The sequence below is a fragment of the Nelumbo nucifera genome, chromosome 5 (genome assembly GCF_055504915.1).
Source record: "Nelumbo nucifera cultivar China Antique chromosome 5, China Antique-T2T, whole genome shotgun sequence".
In the NCBI taxonomy this organism is placed as follows: domain Eukaryota; kingdom Viridiplantae; phylum Streptophyta; class Magnoliopsida; order Proteales; family Nelumbonaceae; genus Nelumbo; species Nelumbo nucifera.
Genome location: NC_142653.1, coordinates 79,880,208 through 79,903,885, shown reverse-complemented (window position 1 = coordinate 79,903,885; position 23,678 = coordinate 79,880,208). Strand labels below are relative to the sequence as shown.

Genomic DNA, 23,678 nt, shown 5'->3' with positions numbered 1-23,678 from the left:
ACTCGCCTAATAGGCCCCTTATCTTGTTCTTATTTCTCTTACTTTTTTTTTCTCTCCCCTCTTTAGAGCATTGGATTTTCGAATAATGGACAATGTATGCATGCGATAGAATAATGGAAAAACGTAAATGTGCACGTATGCGTGTGCCATTGGTGAAGTGAATGAAATACGAGATAATGATAAAAGGAATGCGTGGCTAATGTGTGACTAGACCTATTAGGGAAGCAACCTAAGGTTGTTTAATAGGTAAGAAGGAGTCTAAAACTGGAAAAGAAGATAATTTGAATGTAAATATCATTGATCAAGAAATTCACTTGATTATGAGATTTCATTTTTATTTTATTATCCCAGTTGAACCTAAACACTATTACCCAGGCTGCTTACGTACCCCACATGAGGGATCAAACCGAGCGTAGTTCGGATTATTTACAACTTCGACTATAAACAAAAGAAAAAAGGAACACGAAACCAAATGATCAAAAATCGCGATAAGCTGTTAAGGTTGAAATATTCCACTATCGATAAGATTCTATACTACAAACTGGAGAGGAATACATTGGTCGATGGGATGCCCTAGCATTCGAAGATAATCATAGAATGTACTTGACCTAAATCATCGCGTGAAAAAATTTGAAAATGGTCCTGACCAAAGAAGAATTGCAACTCTTTAGGGTTATCTAATCTTGATGACATGATACTTTCTGAATCCAATGTCTTAACTCATTTTGGACTAGACACCATGATCTTGAAGAAACTCTTCAAACTCAAAAAGGTGGCTAACAATTTTCTCTTATTAATGCATTATTTGTTTTATTAAATTATTTGGCCAACTGAAGGGAGTGAGAAATAATTTAGGAGCTATGTGGTGGGAGGTTTTACCTAAGGCAACTAAGATGGGATACACAGAATGCAAAACTTATATAAAAACCACGTAGTGCCGATAAAGCATCGAAAAAACAACAGTAAAACCAGCTTGCCCTAGTTTAAAAACAGATAGGGTGAACACCAGGGTAAATAAAGAAATATGCATGAAGCTAGGAATGGACCAACCACCTACGAAGAGGGTAGCTACTATGAGCTAGCTATCTAATCAAAGAGTCTGAAGGATAATGATGGAAAGGTGGAAGTTTACGGAGCTGAGTATGATGGATGATGATTTATTAGGCTCTAGTTGCACTAGGATGAAAATCAACTGACTAGGAATGGTAAGGATAAGCAATTTAGGAAGGTGGCTCAATAATGCTCTTTAGTTGGAAGAGCCACTAATGCCTCTATGGTCGACTATACTGAAAGAATGCAAAATGCAGTGCGATGCAAACAAGATGGACCTCTATCACGAAAATTATAAAAATCAAGAGGATATTTCCAAAACACACGAAAAATGAGGGGAAAATGATTTTATTAATTAAACAATAATTTCAAGAAAAAACGATGGCCATTAGCAACCAGCAAGCAAGTTTCATTCAAAAACCTAAAAAAGTTTGATCTACTCCAATGCTCACAGTTTACAACCAAGAACAAGCAAAGGAATTTCATACTCTTATGATTTTATCCATTTGTATTGCCTTCATGATTTTCTCTCTTTTTTCCTTTATATTTTGTATCATTTTCCATATAAATTTTATTCTCTCATTTTTTTATTTGCTATTTTCCTTGTTTTCACCTTCCTCTTGATTTTATTATTATTATTTTAATTTTTATGATTTATGATTTTTTTTTGTTTGCTATTTTTTCTTCGTTTTTTAATCCCAACTTGCTTTTAAGTTATTATTCCTTATTTTATATGATTATTATTTTTATTTATTACTTATTATTATTATTATTATAAACTCTTAGAGATTTTCTTCTACTTTCCCATTCCTATTTTTGGATATTACCCCCTTCTTTTTTTACTTGTTCAAATTTACCCTTTTTGTATTTTTGTCATCACTTTTATCTTTATCTTTTTTTCCTTTTTTATTTTTCTTCTTTTTTTTTTACATTTTTTGTTGTTATATTTTATTTATTTTGATTGATTTTTTTCATTCATTTTGTTGACATCTAAATTCTCTTAGTTGTTCCTTGACAAAAGCTGAAATAAGCCAGCTAGGTACGCTAAGGTCATTTGGCAAGCACACATACTCTTGAATCAATTGTTAAAGAAACTGACGGAGGAAAGGCCCACAAGTTTGTAAAAGATAAAACCTTTTAGTCGCTGTTTAATTTTACTTTTAAGAAGCGTTTTTATGTATTTGATAAAAAAGTGGAAAAAAATACATTTTGTTGTTAAAAAGAATACTTCTTAAAAAAGTAATTTGAAATTGGCGTTTTTTTTCAGCAATTGTAGGAGAAATACTTCTCCAAGAACGAATCAATCCCTGATTTTTTTTAATACCCAAAATACCCCACACAATGATTTACCTCCATCTCCTCTCATTACAACACTCTCCATTCGTTTTTTGGAATCGCATAGTAACCGGGTTGGGTATTTAGTGATTAAGCGTTGAAAAATACATTTACTGATTTACTAATTACTATCGCCGGTTTCTCGGATCCGGTGCATTTGGACTCCAAGGATTTTCTCTTCGAATCCATTATATTTTTGACACGTCAATCTGTCTTAACTGGCCATCACCCGCAACCGATTGAAACCGGAGCAAACTTTTCGATAGGAGGAAGCAGTTTGAGCTGGAGGACCTACTCCGGGGGCATCGGCGGAGATGCTGGAAAAAGGAAGTCTAGGAACAGTCTACAAGGCTGTGCTGGAAGATGGGTGAACGGTTGCGGTGAAGAGGCTCAAGGACGCCAACCCATGTGCGAGGAAGGAATCCGAACAGTATATAGGAAGCTCAGACAATTTAACCTGGTTCATCTCGGAGCTTATTACTACGCCAAGGAGGAACAGCTCCTCGTCTACGATTACCTCTCCAATGGAAGCTTGCATTCTCTTATCATTCTTACAGTATTGTTATAGTCTATATTCAATGAAGCTGAGCATGGATTAACTTTTGGGTTGATTTGAATCAGCGAATCGAGGACCCGGGAGGATTCCTCTGGACTGGACGACGAGGATTAGCTTGGTGTTACCGTGTTAGGAGCTGCTCGTGGGCTTGCTCGGATTCACGAGGAGTACAGTGGGTTGAAGATACCGCACGGGAATGTGAAGTCATCGAACGTGCTGCTCGACAAGAATGGCGTAGCTTGCATCTCTGATTTCGGGTTGGCTCTGCTTCTGAGCCCAGTTCACGCCATGGCGAGATTGAGAGGGTACAGCGCGCCGGAGCAGGGGGAGACGAAGAGGCTGTGTTGACGGGGAGGCTCTCGCTGCAGTATCGCTCCCCAATTCGACCGCGGGGGGCGGAGGAGGAGCAGGGAGTTAATCTTCCCAAGTGGGTATGATCGGTGGTGAGGGACGAGTGGACGGCGGAGGTGTTCGACCCGGAGCATCTGAGGTACAAGAACATAGAGGAGGAGATGATGGCGATGCTGCACGTAGGGCTGACATGAGTGGCGGAGAAAGGGGAGAAGAGGCCGACGATGTCGGAGGTGGCGAAGATGATCGACGATGTCGGTTGCAGGTGATGGCCAGTTGAGCACAAATTGACGTGTCAATATTTTAATGGACTCGAAGAGAAAATCGCTTCGAGTCCAAACGCACTGGATCCGTTGTGCGCTTTCCGTGCGTGACCCCACTTTCCAAAGCCAGAAGCCGTTGCGTGAAAGCAAACAGGAAACAGCTACCAAACGGGCACGTCGCGGTGAGCTTGCATTTGCGCCCCACCTTGCCGTTTGTTGTTGCTAGAGTCAACATTTAAACGGATGGAGACATGGAGTAGGACATCAAAACTTGAGATAAAATCTTCTCCGCACTACCTCCCTCCGCTGAGTTCTTGGCTACTGTAATGGAGGTTTTATCCTTCCTAAGTTCTTCTCCTTCACTTTTGCTTTTCGGAAGTCTCAAACCCAAACCTTCTAGGCTTTCTCTCCGGCAAAATGACTCTTCAAATCCAGCTTCGATTAGGAAGGTATCTTTTTATTTTTATTTTTTAATTCTGCCAATTCGCTTCGTTAACTTAAATTATTTTGTTTGAACTTTCTTGAACTTCTGCTTTATTTCTTTATTTTTTTGGTTTCTTTTAATTCCTAACAGAGTCTCTACAACAAAGCTAGTTGTGACTTTTCAATTCTGTCATTTTGTAGGGAATACCCATTAATGCCTTTTATGGTATATGTGTGGAATTTATTGTGTTGTTTTCAGCTTTCACTATTGCCTTTGTTCATATCTGTTTTTGGTAGTCTCTTGAGATTTTAATTGTAGAGAATGAAAGACTAGTTTCCTTTTTGCTGAATGCATGGGGGAATTCTTACGCTTTTGTCGTCAAAGTGAAGCTCGAGGGCACTGTTTGATTCCTTAAGTTGGGTACACGAATTGATTCTGGGTTTTAGAAAACTAAAGTACAAAAAGCAAACAAGAAAGGAATAAAGAGAGAAAACGAAATCCGATGCAACAAGAATAGTAGTTAATGAGCCGACTGTTTATGAGCACTAAGAAAATAGCCTGAGTGTGTTATGTGACTTTCTCTTGAACAGAGAAGAGATACGTTCCCCCCAGCTGTAGTGCCGGAGCACCGCTCAAACAGGGATTCTAATGAAGTAGACAATAAAATACTCAATAATCCATTATCAGAAGAGATTACATAGATATAGGGCCATTGTAACCTTCAAAAAGTAAGAATTAATAATTGGTTGGTTTCAATGCAACTTAAGTTGGTTTTGAATTAGTAAAAATTAAAAAAAAATTAATTATAGAACTAATAATTGTTAGATAGTTTTGTATTAGTTTTATATTAATTTTAAATTGATAATAGTTTTTAATTTAGCTTATTTCTTTTTATTAATGAAATTATTTTTATTATATTTTTTTGATCAATAAATTTGTTTATTATATTAATAAAAATATTTTTATTACTACTACTACTACTACTACTACTAATAATAATAATAATAATACTAATAATACTAATAATACTAATAATATTTAATTTTTTTACTGTGGTTAACTAATTTTTATTATTTTCGAATGGAATATAAATGGATTATAATTTCTATGATGTTTTATTCAATGTTTTCAACTTTTTGTTGACTCAAATAGTCGAACCATTCAAACCATCACTTGACCCTATTTCTAATTTATTTTTACTCAATTTTCATTTTATTAATTTCTATTTACTGATAAGATATTTGAATGACTCTTTTTTATTTTCAAAAAATCACTAAAAAATGAAAAATTGAAGTTATCTTGAGTATTAAAAATAATATTAAACTAAAGCAATACAAAATAATAAAATAGAAAAGAAGCAAATAAAAAAAGTCATTCAAATATCTTATCAGTAAATAAAAATTAATAAAATGAAAATTGAGTAAAAATGAAGAAGTAATTGTATTGCATAATAATTATTTGAATACAAAAATAGTCATTTGAAAATAGTTGATTCGAATACAAGAAAGTACAAAAAGCTAAATTAATAAACAATAAATAAATAGTAAATGAAAAAAATAGTCATTTGAAACACGACAAAATAATCATTTAAAAATAGTAAAGGAATGAATAATAAACATTTAAATTACTATTTTCAAAATAATAAAATAGATCAGTAGCCATTTGAAAATAGGCATTCGAAATAAAACCATATTGACTGGAATAAAGTGCTGGGACTGTCCTGATATCGAATTTGTTATTGCTGATGATCCTACTACTTTCTATCTATGTGTAGCATTGGCATATACAGGTCTATCTGTCTATGATAGCCTAATTTCTTTTAGCATGGTGTTGGGATATATCCCATCTCATATAATGGGCACACCCATAATTGATAGCCTTAAAGTATTCTTCTTAAAAGACAATAACAGCCATTTTATATTCTTTTGGTCATTATTAACTAGGGTATATTTTGTCTTTTTGACATGGAATGTACCTGTTTGTCAAAAGTGAGATATGCCCAAAATCAGTGCCCTTCTATTCGTATTTCTCTATTTGCCCAAAATCAAGGGTCTCTAGAGATTTCTTGTTTAGTGACAGTTGTTTGCCTTAGTAATCTGGCCAAGCCTCTCTTGGCTTCAGTACATCCTCTCATGTCTGTTTGTTTCTTCTTTAATAAAAAGTTACCTTTGTTTCAAAAAAAAAAAAAAAACATTTCTCTATTTGACTTGCATTTTTGTGGATTTGTTTGTTTGTTTGTTTGTTTTTTTTTACCTGGGTGGCCAGGGTTCAAATCTTGGAAACGGCCTCTCTGTTTGTGCCGGGGTAAGGATGTGTACATCTGTCCCTCCCCAGACCCTACACTGGCAGGAGCCTTGTGCACTGGGCTGCCCTTTTGTGGAATTGTTTTTGACATGCTTGTTTAATTTGACTTTCTTATGCACTTCAAGTAGATTACCTGGAACTGGAAGAAGCGGGGAAACATCAGAGGAGCTGATAAATATGTGGAACTTGCCTCATTGATACATGTCTTAGGTAGAAAAAGAATGCCTCATGTAGCTGAGCAACTCTTCCTGGAGATGAAATCTGAGGGTTTCCAACCTAACCTTGCTACTTTGTCAGCTCTAATGTTATGTTATGCAGATAATGGCCTCTTGTCCCAAGCTCGATCCATCTGGGATGAAATTATAAACAGTTCATTTGTGCCTAACATTGAACTAGTTGCATATCTAATGGATGCATATCGGATGATGGGGCGTTTTGATGAAATAATGAGACTTCTAAATGAAGTTATTTCAAGGGATTTTAACATGTGTCCTCAAATTTACTCATTAGCCATCTCTTGCTTTGGAAAGGGTGGACAACTTGAATTGATGGAAGCTATGATGAAGGAAATGGTTTCAAGTGGTTATGCAGTGGATTCTGCCACTGGAAATGCCTTTATTGAATATTATAGTATTTTTGGTTCTCTAACAGATATGGAAATTGCCTATGGCCGCCTTAAAAGATCTAGAATTCTCATTGAGGAAGATGGAATTAGGGCAGTGGCATCAGCTTATATAAGGAAAAAGAGTTTTTATAAGCTAGGTGAGTTCCTAAGAGATGTTGGTCTTGCTCGGAGGAATGTGGGAAATCTTATCTGGAATCTTCTTTTGCTATCTTATGCTGGTAACTTCAAAATGAAAACCCTGCAAAGAGAATTTTTAAGAATGCTAGAGTCTGGGTTTTCTCCTGATCTAACTACATTTAACATACGAGCTCTGGCTTTCTCAAAGATGTCTTTGTTTTGGGATATCCATCTAAGTCTTGAACATATGAAACATGAAAGGGTCATCCCTGATCTTGTCACATTTGGATGCATTCTTGATGCATACTTGGACAAGAAACTTGGAAGGAACTTGGATTTTGCTTTGAATGCAATGGACATTGATGATGTTCCACAAGTTTTAACAGATCCACTAGTTTTTGAGGTTTTTGGAAAAGGAGATTTTCATTTGACCTCAGAGGCACTATTAGAGTCTAACAGATGGAGGAAATATACTTACAGGGAGCTAATCTCAATATATGTCAAGAAACAATACCGGAGTAACCAAATCTTTTGGAATTATTGACAAGTGGCATGCCTGGGTAAAATTTCTTTGTAGTTGGTTATGGACATAAATTTAAATACTGATGAAGTAAACATGGTGGTTAATTTCTTCTGCGTTTTGCTGAACAACGTGCTGCTATCAAATTGAGGAACAACTATTTGCAATGATGCAAGGGCTGTGGTTGGTGAAATCTCTCAAGTTCTTTGGTTGTGGAGGTGACTCAAAAGTGGTAGTGGGCTGGTTAAAGAAAAACAGTCTAGGGATGTGGAATTATTGAAACACTTTGAAGGAGATAAGAAAACTGGCATGAGAAGTAGAAATTGAATTCTCTTGGATTCATAGATAAGCAAACACCTTGGTGGATGCACTACCTAAACAAGGGGTAAACAGGGACCAGCTATTTGGGGATTTTCACAAAGATTGGGTTATGTGGCAAGAGTCAGCCTTAAAATGGGGGTGCCAGACGCGAAGTGGTTATAAAAGGCTTTCCACCCCCAAAGAGGATTCTAACTTAAGCTTCGGAGCCTTTACACCGGGTTCTCCCCGGAGCTTCCTCATCTCCTCCGTTTCAGGTTCCTTGCTACTCAGTTCAGAGGCAAGGTCGTTGACAGCTAAGACCGGCCGGATTGCGCATCATCATTAATCATTGCTGAATTTCTTTTGCTTTTTTGCCGGATATGTACTTTTTCTTTTTTTCTATTGCAGTTCCAAGTACACAAACTGCGATTTGTCGCATAAGGTTGATAATGTTAGAACCATGACATGGTACATAAACACTTCTATACTTTTACAACATAATGACACTTACTCTTGTTGGTTATATATTCATGCGTTGGTTTGATCCAATCCCACGGATATGTTAGAATATGTTTCTTGTTGGTCATAATTTTGCTTTTTTTTTTGTCGGTTCGGGGTAGTTTAGTCAGGCATGTATTGATCTTTATTTGTCCAAAAATATTTGTGATAGATCGGATTACCTGTGCAATGCCTTAGATAGATGGAATTTTGTTTGTTTGATTAGACCCAGCGTGGTGTTATAGCAACACATTTGTAGCGTTAGGCTCAGTCATCTGAAATCCACGGAAACAACTTATGCCAACTAGTTGGAGTTAGCTACATGAATCTCGTTCGTTCTATCATTGCACTCTTTCAAGGACTCTATCCTTCGTTAAATAGAGTTTCAGTACTTTTTTTTTTTTTTAATCATTCTTATCAATAAAATATTTGACAGTTGTTACTCAAATAAAAAAAGGACTGCTGTTGTCAAATTGTTTTTTCTTTTTATACTGCAAGCTGGTGAGATCTACCTCCAGGCTTTACATCCTTGTGGAGACAACTGAGATCTGTCCTGAGTGGTTGTTTGAAGTGAAGAGCTGCAAGTTCCCACCAAAGAATATTTCAAGAACTTTTCAATCCATCTAGAAGAAAGTAATAATCAGAAAAATAAAGAAACAACTACACTGGTGATGGAGAAGCTGCAAAATGGGGAGGCAGTTCTTTAGCAGTATAGGAATGACTTAAAAAAAATTCTTATGACTGACTAGAGAAATGGAAGTGATTTCGTTGGGTTCAAAGGGCAGCAAACAGTATGGCTGATGTATTAGCCAAACAAGGAGTGGGGTGAGAGAAAATCTTCAGGCACAATTGTAAGGAAAGATTAAATGGGGAGATAAAAGATTTTTATCTCTCCTATGTGTGTATGCAAAATTGTATATTAAATTGCTATTAATGAAATGATTGGTTATTGATAAAAAACAGATTTATTGTGTTCGGCCTGGTTGCATACATTCGGAGAAAACAGCAATCATAAGTCTCCTTTAATGATAAATAGAAAAGAAAATGAACAGGCAGAGACCTATCTCATGGCCCTGCTACACTGCTTCTATTCCTGTAGAGATAACGTTCTGTCTATTTCAACAAAGAACAGAAATATTTGAATAGAACACTTGAAGTGACCTCATATTGCAGAAGCAATATCGTCATTTGTCAGACTTAGGCCTGGTTGGATGATTGGCCCATTGGAACAAGGAATCGGTATCCAAAATGGGTATTTGATTTCCTAGTTATTGGAAATATTGACTTGGTCAAACTTTATCCCAATTACACACGTTAATAAGTGTTATGCCCTCTAGCGTTCATTGTTTTAAGCTTATTTTGATGTAAAATAACTTTAGAAGATACTCTGGAATAATTTTCTTTTCTTTTAATTTTTAATTATATATGCTTTTTGCATTTCTGTTTGAATGAGTTAAATGGTTGAACTGGATATTTGCACCATTTGACCTTTTCCCAGTCACTGAAATGCTTCTATGTCATGCACCAAAAAAAAAGAAAACCAAAAAGCTTCTATTCTATTATGGTGCAAATCTAACAACATCATTAAGAAGAAAAACAAGTGTGGACAAACTGGGGGATTAGTGTCAGGGTGGAATTGAGGAGTGAAATTGGAAAACCAAACCCAGGTTGAGCCAGCATTGTTACTTGAAAGACACATGACTGTTGGGCCTCAAGGGACACTGATAGACAACTATAAAGGTCTATCATCGTCTAGATTGGTTACAAGAACAGAAGAAGGGTGGAAAAAAACCAGTAAAAGGTGTTGTTCTTTCCTGGAGACCAAGGCCATTGACCAACTCCACTAGCCTGAAATGACCCAATCTGAAGTATAACTGCAGGGAAGATGAAGATGGTGACTTTGCTAACAGCTGGGTTAACCTGGAACAGTTTGGATGTGATGAAAATGTTGATTCAGAGTGCTTTAGCATTGGTAATATAGAAAGCTGTGGTAAAATAAAGGTATTGGATAAAGAGGTGGTAAGAATGGAATTATTATTTGAGGGGGAGCTACTTAGCTCCAGTGAAGCTAATGGCATAGCTCAAGTGGGGAGTGCCACTGAGTTTGAAGTAGAAAGAAAACCATGTACAAATCAGATTCAAATGCAGGGTGTGCATAGGGACTAGGGAGATGTAAGGCAACCTTTAATCCATCTACACCATCCATCCCCAAATTCGCACTTCCTTAGCACCTCTAACAAGAAGCTCTAATCCATTAAACCATAGGCCTTTTCCAGATTCAATATACAAAGTTTTGATTACCCAATTTTATCATCTCCTCCACACATTCATTTGCTAGTAAAATCTAATAAATTATGTCTTCCATGAACAAGAGCACCTTGAGCTTGACTGATAAGGGAGAAAAGTACCTTTTTGATCCTCAAAGACAAGACCTTAGCCAGAATCTTATAAATGCTAGTCACTAGGCTAATAAGTTTAAAATCTTTAGGATGTTTGGCCAATTTCTTCTTTGGAACCAAGGCTAGAAAAGTAGCATTAACTCCATGATTTATAACAAAATTATCCTCAAACTCTTTAAATACCTCAAACAGGTCTTCCTTAATTATATTCTAGCAATCTTGAAAGAAGGCCATAGTAAAACCATTTGGCTTTGGTGCCTTAGATCTATCCATTGAGAAAACTGTTTGTCTAATTTCCTCATCAAAATTCCTTTCCAATTAGCCTTTGTTTTCTTCAGAAAGTTTCGAACAAACTACATCTTCTAGGCTCTAGCTCCACTCTATTACCTAAAGGTTTCCTCAAGATAGATTTGAAATGAGTTACAAAACAGTTGGCTGTCTCCTCTTGGGAATCATGTACCATTCCATCTGCTTCAAGTTTAGTCACCAGGTTTTTCCTCCTTCCATTCATAGTTGTCAAGGCAATGCCTAGGCAACTAGGTGGTTTTCAAACTTCACCTTGCCCAGACGCCATGCAAAGTTTGTATAAGGCGCACACCCAGTCAGTTAGGCGCACGCCTAGACTAGATGCAAGACACATTAATACATCCCTTAATACATTGATCCTTTATTATTTTTATATTGTTTTTTACTTTTCTTTTGCTGTAAATAGTTTTTATTGGTTAGATTTTGTTATTACAATAGAACCTATCACACATTATCACTCTTTTTATTAGAAGAAGAGTTCTGTCTTTTTAGGGTTTTATTTTCATGGCAGAACTGAATAGAAGAGGGAGAGCTGTCTGGTCAGGTATGTTTCACACACAGTCCAACTCCAACTGTTGCTGCAATGCTGCATAACCAACTAGAAGTCTAAACAACTTCAAATATGCCAGGTAGTCAAATGAATCATCTTCTTCTCCTCAGTTTTCAGACCGCTTATTCTTCCTCCTACCCTCTTCGTTTTCAGCCTTTTTTTTCTTCCTTTTTGTTGGTTCTTCCTGTTTTTTTTTTGGTCTTTTCCATACATTTTTTTGCATGAATTTTTTTGGAATCAAACAGGGGCTCCGCCCCCTTTGATTTTCCTGCAAACTTTTCACCCTTTTACCTGCACTTTTGTCCTCCTCGATGGTAATCTGGAACAAGGGTTCCGCCCCCTTTTCTTCTTCATTTCTCTGAGTTTCTTCATCATTTTTTCCTCTTCACTGGTGATCTGAAACAGGGTCTCTGCCCCCCTGCTTTTCATTTTTTTTCTTTTATTTAGTGTTTCCCTAGTTTTTCTTGGTCTAAAACAGCAATGGAGCCCCTTGTTCTTTTTCTCTTTTTGGTCTAAAACAGGGCTCTGCCTCCCTGTTTTCTCCTTAAGTTCTTTTTCTTTTCTTGGTCAAGCACAGGGGCTACGCCCTCTCCAGTTCTTCTTTTAAGTCCAAATTTCTATTTCTAATATTCTGTGTTGCATGCTTTAAGCACGACTACAAGAATCATAAGTAGAAAATTTAGTTTAGAGGTTTGTAGGTTAATGTATAAAACCAATCAACTAGCTCATGAAGGGTAGAAACATGTAGGCTTACTATTTTCTGATTTCATCGCCTAGGCAAGGCCTAGGTGCCTGGGTGCCCCTTGGTCGCCTAGCCTCGCCTTGGCACCTTGAAAACTATGCTTCCATTGGTTATTTTGTGAAAGAATATTGTATTTCCATCACATTCCTTCATCCATTTGCATCTTATTTCTGCCTCCAAGAGATTTCTTCTTGCAAGAGGACTTCTTCTAAATCCCTCTTCAACTTCCATCTCAATTCTCTTTCCTGTACATTCATGATTCTTTGGGACCCCTTCACATCCAATTCCTTTATCTGGAGTATCAAAGTTGATTTTAGTTCTTTTCTCCCAAATTGGTCCCTATTCCATTCTTTTAATTTTGACCTCAAGCTTTTATTAGACTGGGATTAGTTTTTGGACTAGATGTACCCTGACTCTCCTCTATCAAATCTGCCAATTTTACCGCTTCCTTGGGCAATGTAGGATTCTGAGAGGGCTCCTTCTGGACAACTTCTACCAGACTTGAGGCTTTGTTTTCCTTAGGCAACGTAGTTTTTAGACTGGATGTACCCTGTACTACACTGCCAAGGCTAAATGTGTTATCAGTTTTAGAGTCTGAACAATTTCCCTCCTCTGTCAAACAACCCTCCTCAAAAGTTTCAGTTTCTGTGTTTTGCAGTCTCTAAATCTTTGGAGCACATTGCTGAACATTCGAAGGAGGTTTCTTATACTTGGCATTGCGTAGTTCTGGGGAGCAAACTTGTTTGCCTTTGCTTGGAACCCAAGACCAAGTCGAGCTCACCACTGTTTTACTGTTACCTGGAGTCGACCTATATTTCTTGTTTGATGGGGACAATGATGGACCATTATTAGCGGCTTAGTATCCATCGTCAGCCCAACTCCCTTGGTCACGTGCCTTATTCAACTTTCTTCTCACCCGCGTGACTACTTAAGGGGTCATGTGTTCCGCCCCTGTTCATCAAATCAACCTGACTTGAGTAAAAATCCTGGCCCAAAACATGGTTTTCTCCCAACCCTTGCACCTTTCTTGTAATATTTTGAACTCCCTTCGCATACTTGCTCTCATTAACTCCTCCTGTCACCGCCTGAGCATAGGAACTGCCACACATCTTCCTGCTCTGTCCAAAGTTGTTTCCCAAGCTGCTAAAGTTATCTCCTTGCCCCTCATCTTTCTTGGTCTCCATGTCTGACTTAGCCACGTTTTTGTTAAAATTCTTGCCTTGCACCCCACGTAAGCTTACCTTCTCCATCTCTTCATCTTCCACCCTACGACCTTCCTTCCACAACTGCACTTCAATGGAGGTAGCCAGCCATACAAGGTAAGAGAGGCCATCTGCTACTACTACCTCTATCCGTCTTGGATTATCACTAGGCTTTACTCAACTTAGCTTTAGAGCTACAGAGTGGAGATCACAGACAAAGACTTCATCTAATGTGGCATCATAGATAAAAGCTATTGATTGTAGCACACCTTCCTTCTAGAGGTGGAACGGTAGATCAAGCAACCAAATAGTGACATTATCCTCAATCTCGATGTTCTTAGTATTTGAAAGGGGACACCATTTCAAAACTGTAGATGCACCTATGATGTAGTAGGTCTGGAATAAACTATCACAAGACAGAAGAGAGAGGAAGAGAAAAACAGAGAAAATTTCAGAAAATTCCAAATTTGATTCTTCAGCTCCAGCATTATTCTCCCCTGGTTAAAAAAAAACTTGTCCTCGAGTTTTGAAGAACTTGAGGATGAAAAGTTGATATACCTTGATGACAAAAGTAGTAGCAATTCCCATAGCTGCTTTAACACACTTGGACTGTAGAGGTCACACACATAGCTATAAATGGATCTTGAAAGCAATGTATGTCTGAAATACTGCCTTCCATAATCTTCATTGTTAAATCATCAATACATTAACTTCTTGAACACTTACATCATCAATCGGCCTATCTTGTAGTGAATCTTCTCCTTGCTTATCACTATGAATTTCATATCCAAAATCTCAACTGCAGCATTTGGAACTTTTCCATCTACCCTTGGTTCTTCAGCAGGCTCTTGAACTTCTGCCATTATTGATGTTAGTAATGACTTACTTCCTTACTAACATCTACTACAACCAACACATTTGCATCTTGCACTTGAATTTCTTCAAATTGCTACACTTCTATCTCTTCTTGATCATTAACCTCAAGCTGACCATGGGTGTTGGAAGTTCCTTCTTCAACAATTCCTCTCTTTTCTTGGCTCACACCCTTTTGATCTTCAATGTTTACAATTTCTGTAGGTTGAAATTCTTCATTCACAACTTTAGCTCTAGGATGGGCATCAACATGCAAGATATCATCTTCTTTATCTTCAACTTTGTACCTTCTTCTCATTGGTTTCAAATTCTCTGATGTAACCAGCTGCTTCTTCTCTATCTTGAGAGCCAATTCAAAGGCATGATCTAAGTCCTAAATGTGAATTGTAGACAATTCATTTTTGGTATCATCCCTTAGTCCATTCGTGAAACGAACTAATTTGTGCCTTTTACTTTCTGTAATATCACATCTAATATATAATTCATCAAATTTATGCATATATTGAACTACAGATAGCATAGTGTACTTTTCTTGCAAACACCTCTTCATCTCTGCCCATGCGGTAATAGGATATTCACCTTTATTTTCTAGTCGTTGCTCAAGAGTTCTCCACCATACTTTAGCATGACCCTTGAGCTTCATGCGTGTAAATCTAAATCTTTGTTTTTCAGATATATCATGCCAATCGAAATATTCTTCTAGTTTAGCAATCCAATCAATGCTTGCCATTCTTCATCTCCCTTGAAATTAAGCACTTCCCTTTCTCTTCTAACATTCTTGAAAACCTTACTCCTATAGCCAACATTACTAGATCAAATCAATCATAGACCATTCATATGGTTCAAAAACCCTATTATCATTGGTTCTAGACCCATGAGATTGTTTAAATGATAGTCTAGGCCTATAGAGCATGGTGACTAATCATTAGTTTTGATACCAGAACTGATGCAGTAGGGCTGGAACAAACTATCACAGGACATAAAGAGAGAGAAATCCCAAGGAATCACTCCAATGAATCCTAGAATCACTATATGGTTTGTAGGAATCACTCCATATAGCAAACTTGCAAGAGAGCTCTGAAGAAATCTTCATTCATTCATTCATTAGCTTCAAAAGGAAGAGAATACATCTATTTATAGAGCGACTTGTGTGGCTTGGAATACTGTTCACCATAATTACAAAAAAGCCACTCATTGTCTTGTGACTTGTGCATCAAGAAACATAATAACTTTCTACCTACTAATGCAAATATACTGAAAATCGAAAGACAAGCCCTATTAAACTAGAGGAACAAGACGTTATAGCCCAGGCCCACATGGGACTAGTTAAAATGACAAAAATACCCATACTTTCCAAATATTCAAAAATACAGAAAATTTTGGAAAATTCCAAATTTGATTCTTCAGCTCCTGCATTAACCTACCTCCAGTTGAAAATTTAGTGCCATAATTTCTACTTCAACTTCACCCAATTCAAGTAAGGCCTTGCAACTATCATAAGGTGTGATGTCAATCGGGTTTTTCAGTTTTAACTCTCTCGGAATCACCTGTGCGATTCCTTTTCAATCTTTTGGTTGTGCTGGTGTTTCAGCCATATACTTCCTCCCCACTCCTCCTTTCCACCAGTTGCTAACAGTTTATGGTTTCTTCTTCCCTTTTCCACAATTACCAAGCTCTTCTTAGTGACTTCTTCCTTTCCAAGGCTCCTATCCACGTCTTTGCCCCTGCTGAAGACTGTTTGTTTCATTTTTAACCGAAGAAAAAAGTCACACAACTCAATAGCTTCCTTCCAGCCTTGACCCTTTCTACCTTCAGGGAAGTACACTATCTGCTTCTTTCTTTTACCAAAATGTTCCTGTAGTGCTATGTAAAAACCTTTGGCATTCTTTTTGCATCCCACCACATCCCTTTTTCTTTCTTTTAAGCCAAGCTCCTTGTAGTTTACTTGCTTACCTTTAGAGCTTGCTCCCATCATAAACTTCTTTAGCCATTCAATCACTTCGTATCCTTCTAGCAAAACCATAGCTTTCTTAGCCTCTCTAGTATTCAGGCTCGACAACCTTTTATTCTCATTTCTTCAAAGATGAAGTCCTTAGCTTCAATCTTCAGAATTTTCTTCCATTTTGAAGCTTCCACAAACCTCTTTATCATTTTGTAGATTATGGTTTATTATTCTAGTCCTATCAATCTCTGTACCTGTGTTCTTGTGCTATTAACTCTTCTTTGAGTCTTGTTGTAGCTAAACCTGCAGGTCAGACTGGCTCCCACTTGGGTACAGCAAAAATTAGCAATATGTTGGAGGGGAAGGAGGTGATAGGTAGAGGTGGGGGGGGGGGGGGGGGTTAATGAGGAGAGGAAAGAATATGAAAGCTTGTGATGAGATTATTCCAAGAGCCAGTCGAACAAGAGTTCAAGGAAAACTCAGTTGGAATATTGGAGGGTGACACTCTAGTTCCCGAGAGGCATTTGGAGGAAGTGGGAAACAAAAGGTAGTAGAAATGGATGAGAGAGTAGAATATGAAAGGTAGAGGTGAGGAGGGGGAGGTTATTGAGGGGAAAGAATATGAGAGCTTGCGATGAAATTATTCCAAGAGCAAGTAGAACAAGAGTTCAAGGAAAATTCAGTTGGGATATTGGAGGGTGACACTCTAGTTCCCGAGAGGCATTTGGAGGAAGTGGGAAATAAAAGGTAGTAGAAATGGATAAGAGAGTGATGGGAAAGAGTTGAAGAGCAAAATGCTAAACCATGAAGATTAAAAGTCTTTCTTCATTCTCTTCTTCTCTTATTTTCTCATTTGTTTTTTCCTGTGACTACTTGCTTTTCTGTGCTGGGAACTTTATTTCACCACCCATACATTCAACATTGTAAGATCCCTAGACAGTATGAACAAACAGTAAAGGGAGACTCGCTTCTTTTATTGCTTGAAAAATAACTGTTTCTACAATGCTTTGATATCTGAGAGACTTCACACTTAAAATTTGGCATATTAACCGACTAAAACAAAGAGGGAAATAGCGACTTCAAAGAAACCAAAACTAGATGACCAAGTCGGATATGCCGCACCATTATTTGATCAATAGATTGAAGAAACATTATGACCAAAATGACCAAAATGACTCATGCTAAGAGATGATGAAGGTCTAGCATCTAGAAGATAAATACCATCCACCTCACGGTTATTCCCAATCATCCTCTTGGAAGCAATGTCCTGAAACACACAATGATTAGGGTAAAAAGTTACTGAATATTGTAAAGCTTTGGTGATACTTCTAATTGATAATGAAGTTGTATTAAGATTAGGAACATGCAAGTTAATAGATAAACTTAAAAGAATCAGTAACCCTAACATTGCCCTTTCTAGAGATAGGAGCAAGGGACCCATCAATAGTAGAAGCTTTATCCCTCCTTGAAGACAAAGAATAAGCATGAAACAGAATGCTAGTCATGTGGTCTGATGTACCTGAATTTATGATTTAATAAATGGGCTTACTGGTAGTGACAACATAAGCAGATTAAGCAGATGCCTTAGTACTTGAGGCAGTGGAAGATGTGGCTGTAGCTGGATGTACATGCAGGACTAGAACTGGCTCTATAGTAGTAGAGATTGTATTTGTACTTTTCTTCTTCCCACCTCCCCTCCTGAATCTTGTTGGCATCAACTACGGGTGCAATTTCCAACGGTTATCTCGTGTATGTTTAGGTTTCTTATGGTAGTCACATATACTGTCCTTAGTGTCATAATTGCTGCCTTATTCTGAGGTGCCTTAGTTTTAGATATAGGATGATCTGCATCATAACTTTCCTCCTACTCTCCTCATTGCGAACAAGAGAATAAGCTTGAGAGAGGGAGGTGCCCTTAGTGAAAATGTACTAGTGAGTGATATCATACTCATACTCAAAGCTAAGACTAGCCAAAACTCAAAGACTTTGTTTCTTTCAATAAACTTATCTACCTCAGCATACTATTACACTCGGAGAGTGTAAGGTAGAAAAATATAGGAATATGGCATATCTCCATGATTCAGGTTGTAAATCCACATCTTCAACTCATAAACTCTCTCAATATCAAGGGATTTAAATTATGTTTTTGCTACATTATTCCGGCCTTAGCAATTTCCCCCATATGTAGTTTCTTCTAATATGCGGCTCAGTGTTATAAAAGCACAAGGCGCAAAAAAAGCGCAAGGGCCAATTTGCGCTTGAGGCGCAAGGTGAGGCATGCACCTTTTTAAGCAAGGGCACGAAATTACAAAAAAGCTAAAAAATAAAAAAAGTTAGAAAATTAAAAAAAGCCAAAAAATTTAAAAAATGCAAAAAATATTAAACATAATGTTAATAAAAAAATATAAACTTAAATTTTAAAATAAATGTTTTAAAAACCTATTATCTAAAGTTAAAATACACCCACAATATCTTTTTCTCTTTAATTGAATTACTTCAAGTAGCTAATGTCATGTAAAACATATTGCATTCTTGATTCTATAAGTCACTTTTGTATCATGCCCCTCGAGGCAAGTCCGAACAAGTCTATGTTAGGGTCTGAAATTCTTATTTCTCACATAAAAAATAATGATTTATAGCTTTCATTGCCTTTTAAGAATATAGCTTATTGCAATGAATGAATGAACAAGATTAGCAAATAGGGGGTTCTCAGAGCATAGTATTAATCGACATTAGCAAATAGGGGGTTCTCATATAGTACTGTTGTTAGACAGTTTTGTATGCCCTTAGTTTCAATCCGATTTGATGTACTTTTGTTATTTAGTGGAAATAAATAAAGTGCATGTTTGATTAATGTTGTTTGGTTTAATTCTGTGTAAGACTCTAAAACTGGATACTTATAGAGACTCGTGTTAGTTTTAAATGTTCACAGCCATTGGATAAGTTTGGGGAGATTTATCCTGTCAAGGCTGATACTGGTGTGCCACCAAGTGTTGGGATGGCCTGTCTCAGCCACCAGGATAAAACCCAAGGCACATGCAGCATGAGATTACTTGAATCCTTGAACCGGACCAGATTTCCAGTATTGCCCTGGACCTTGGAGACAGATGGGCAAAACAGGAAAGTTACACCTGACCCCTAGACTCGATTATGACATTTCACTAGGTGTCGGATTGGGCTGTCTTTGATATGCCAATCAGTGAGATCCTTAGATGGGGGTCAAAACCTGGGTATGTTGGGACAGTCTGAGAATTCATCTGAGTGGGTGATCATAGTGACGGGATCAGTCCCTTATGATCAGGAAAGACACTCTCTCTGATGGAAACCAAACTGCTGGCAGTTGATTTCAATCGTTGGAATTTCGTTTTGCAAAATTAATATATTTATGTATATATATGTACGGTTTCAAAAATGTTTGCAAATGGTTTTAATTCCCGGGATCCATGTGAGTGGAGAGTGCGGCACTGTTCCTTGTAGCCGAGGGAGAGGTCCTCTCTTGTCGGGTAGTGTTTGATCATTAAGGGCTGAGAGGTTAAGTGTAAGACCATTTAGGATAGTACCTGATGGGCTAATCTTGCACCTGCCCACAGTCCTTGGGATTTTATAAGATGGCTTGGCCCAGTGACCACTTAATGTAAGTGTTGGGCCCATAGGGTCCATATGATGGGCTCAGGGGTTTACTGAGTTTTTCAGTGAATTCGGCTGGGCCTTGTATTAAAGGCTAGGCCGAACCCATGTGGCTAGTGTGTAGATCAATGCTTGGGTCCCACGCCATACAAAGAAGCCCAACTGGGCAACAGATTGGAAAGTAATTAAACACTAAACACTTAATGGGCCAAAAGTCAATTTCGAGGTGGGCTGATATGATCACCCATATGGGGCGAATCTGAGATTAATGTTAGCAAAAGGATAGAGCCTTTAACCTTATCCACTCTAAGAGACCAAATTCAAATTAGATTTGAATCTGGTAACTTCCTGATAAGATTAGGAGTAAACAAACTTAATCTGCAGATAGGATTAAGATTATCCCCTATCCAAATACTGATTTGGATTTGGATAACTCATAATTAGGAGTTTTCTTAATCAAGAAGAAAAGAGGAAAAACAAGTGTGTGTGGAATCATATCCGATTTTGAACCACTTTTTGGTACAGAAGGGATACCTTCTGCGAATTGAGATTAGATCTCAATTGTACTCCAGAGAGAAGAGAAGCAAGTTCAGCCATCTTCGTCCCAGGAGTTCTCTTCTAGCCGCCACCATTCCCTTTTGCAAGATTCGATCTTTGCAGCAAAACGAAGTCAAGAAATCAGTTATTGACATCAGTCTTGCAAGAAAGACTGAAAAGACTCAGTGTTTAGTGTTTCTAGAGGGTTCTTGCGAAGGATCCAGTGTGTAGGACGCACCCTGCTGGTTCTGTTCCATCCACAGCTGTGTTATTTTCAGCAGGAACGGATCTTGGTGTATTCTTTGGGCGTGAACACCAACTTTGGGAGATACTACTTCTCCAGATCAGGTATATTCCTCCCTTTTACCTTTTGGTTCAGATCTGGTTCGATTATGGTTCAAGTAAAATCCTTGAATATGGTTTTCTAAATTTAGGGAATACGATTCCCAGTTGAAAGAAGGTAGGAAATTTTTGAAATTCGCCCACCCATTTCGCAACCTTTTTAGCGTCCATTAGATGGATCCTACCATTCTTTCAACTGTACCATACCTTAGGTGCGCCTTTTAAATCACTGATGTGGCTGCATAGTATTAATCAACCATGACATCACCATATAATTTATTCTCTTGCTTCCACCTAGAGTGAGTGGAATCCTTAGAATTAGGTTTAACTGTGTCACTAGTGATGTAGCCAAGTTTGAGCTCACTCTAGATAGTGTCATCTAGCCTCACAGAGATGATGATCTCAAAGTTTTCTTGTGATCATTCCCACTAGGGTCCAGCTTCACTAAAACGTTTTCAAACACCCACCACCAAAGAATCTTTATAGTCCTAAATGTTAAAGTGATTGGCTTGATGCATTCCATCAGTCTTAAGGCTTTTGGCGTATTGGTTAAGCACACAACAGAATCACTCTAGTAGCAAACCCTAGATTGGTCTAGTAGAGAGTCTCTTATACCAAGAGAAGGAAGGTTACAAGAACTAAGGATCAATCTCTTCCCGATGATAAGAAATCCAAGCCGATCTCTTGTAGGGATGAAATAATGTCAAACAAAAACAAAAAACTGGCTACACCACTTAATTACCACTTTTGGAATCTGGCAATCATACCCAGTGTTAAAAGTGCAAGGTGCAAAAAGAGCACAAGGGCTTTTTGCGCTTGAGGCACAATTTTTTTTAAACAAATTCAAAAAATGCAAAAAGAAAAAAAAACAAAAACATTAAAAATAATATTAATTAAAAAGTACATAAATTTTAAACTAAATGTATTAAAAAGCCTATTATCTCAAATTAAATGCCTAAACATAACGCATAAAGCATATGCAAAATGAAAATGTAAACATAACAAGCCTATTCAAGCACTCAACAATTTAGCATAGTGGAACTTCCAAGCTCTTTATTTCTTTTCCAATTGCATTACTCTAATAAAAAAATTTTATATATCATTCCTTTCCATTCCCATCATTAATAATAAAATATTATTTATCATACTTATTGTTGTTTAATATGTTGAATATATGATATTAAAAATGTTCTCATTTTTTTATATATATATATATATTTTGAATTTTATCTATTTTTGAATTTTATTATTTAATTGTAGCAACATGGATTGGCTCATTCGACCCAAAATGGTTTAATTTCTTACCACCACCTAGATGAAAACACTATTTTTTCCAATAGGTTTTAAAAGTGTAAGTTTTTATATTATTAGAATTATTAATTAATTATGTATGGATTTAGTTAATAGAATTTAATAATAAAAAGAAACAAAAATGCCTTATATATGATTCAATGAAGGTGAATTCAAGTTAATACCTCAAGTGTTGGATTTAATGAGAGGGAATTGAATGCATTAAATATCTTATAATTACCTTTTTTCAACTCATTTAGTATCAATAATCAATTACCCTATTTGCCTTTATTTTTATCAATAAATTTAAATATGGAGGGGTAAATTTTGTCCATAGAAAATTCCAAAAATATTTTTGAGGCTATTCATACTTTTTAAAGTAGTATAGATTAGTTTGTCATTATATGTAAAACTGTATTAAGAGGCCCAAGGACTCCTATCCTTATCCCATGCTACTATTATCATATTAAAGTGTAGAATGCTGATTAGACTATAGATTGTTTTAAGCAATCAACCTTTAATCCCACTGATTAGTGGTTGAAAAAATAATAATTTTTATACCGAGATCTTCGATTTGTTTGTTCTGCACAATGGTCTAGTCTGATTATCAGATTATTGTGATTGAATGGGTAAAATCCCAAATTACCCTTAGGGAACCTAAGGCAGCATTTGGATAAGCTTTGGCTTTTGAACTTTTTGAAGTCCAAATAGAAGCCTTTTACTTTGGGCTTTTGGCTTTGGAACCTGCTTGGTAAATCTGTTTCGGAAGCATTATTTTCGAAGTAAAAGCTCAAAATGGGTGTTTGTTAACACCAAACTACTTTCTAACTTATACATACACATAGCACCACCATATTGGCTAGAATTGAAATGTAGTATTTCAGCTTATTAATCCATAGCAATTATCATAAAGAAAACCACATTATACCCGTCTAACTAATGTTAAAGCCACGAATTAAAAAAAAAAAACACTAATGGATGCACCACACTACATAATCAATGTAGCAAACAACAAGACCATGCAAATTAATAACCAACAACAATGCAACATTATATGTTGCAACCACAACAGGCCCATATCATCCATGGTTGATTGATAGATTGGTCTTAAGTGCACTTCTTAGTGATTGAACAGGCCTATCTGTGTATTTTGTCTCATCATCATCTATTTCATGGTATTCTCAAATTGTAGGCTAATGCCATTTGCATCATCATTTCATCTCTAATTCTCTCCATTTCTATACACCCTTGTGTCCCTTTAGGCCCTGTATGCTTTTCGGTAAGTTATTTATTCGGGTAAACACAATTACCTGGGTAAGTTTTTTCTGGGAAATACTTACCTAGGTAAGTGTATTTACCCATGTTCTTTTATTTTCCAAGTAAAAAAAAAAGAAATGGTCATTTTAGCCATACAAATCCATTATTAAAAGGGGAATTTGTCCCATTCAAGTGTTGGAAACTTCCCCCCAGGTGGAAAAGTTATTACCCAGCTAGGAGATGGGTATCACTTACCCGGGTAAGTGGT

The 23,678-nt window shown here is 36.9% G+C and overlaps 1 protein-coding gene across 3 annotated transcripts; it reads left to right on the top strand.

Annotated features, from left to right (window-relative positions):
* Positions 1-2,601: 2,601 nt before the first annotated feature.
* On the top strand, positions 2,602-8,374 carry LOC104593861 (Pentatricopeptide repeat (PPR) superfamily protein). 3 transcript variants are annotated; one of them, XM_010253898.3, is made up of 2 exons: positions 2,602-4,004; positions 6,412-8,374. In XM_010253898.3, exons 1-2 carry the CDS (start codon positions 3,882-3,884, stop codon positions 7,567-7,569), a joined length of 1,281 nt encoding a protein of 426 aa, XP_010252200.1. In that variant the 5' UTR covers positions 2,602-3,881; the 3' UTR covers positions 7,570-8,374. The 3 variants fall into 3 exon arrangements, with proteins under 3 accessions (XP_010252200.1, XP_010252201.1, XP_088743789.1); XM_010253899.2 differs by having other exon boundaries at positions 3,864-4,004; positions 6,409-8,374; XM_088887663.1 differs by having other exon boundaries at positions 3,866-4,004; positions 6,245-8,374.
* Positions 8,375-23,678: the final 15,304 nt, after the last annotated feature.

Excerpts from the sequence above, each read along its gene's own strand:
- LOC104593861 (XM_010253898.3), top strand. The coding sequence starts at position 3,882 with ATGGAGGTTTTATCCTTCCTAAGTTCTTCTCCTTCACTTTTGCTTTTC. Across the intron at positions 4,005-6,411 it reads ATCCAGCTTCGATTAGGAAG|ATTACCTGGAACTGGAAGAA; the intron begins GTATCTTTTTAT and ends CACTTCAAGTAG.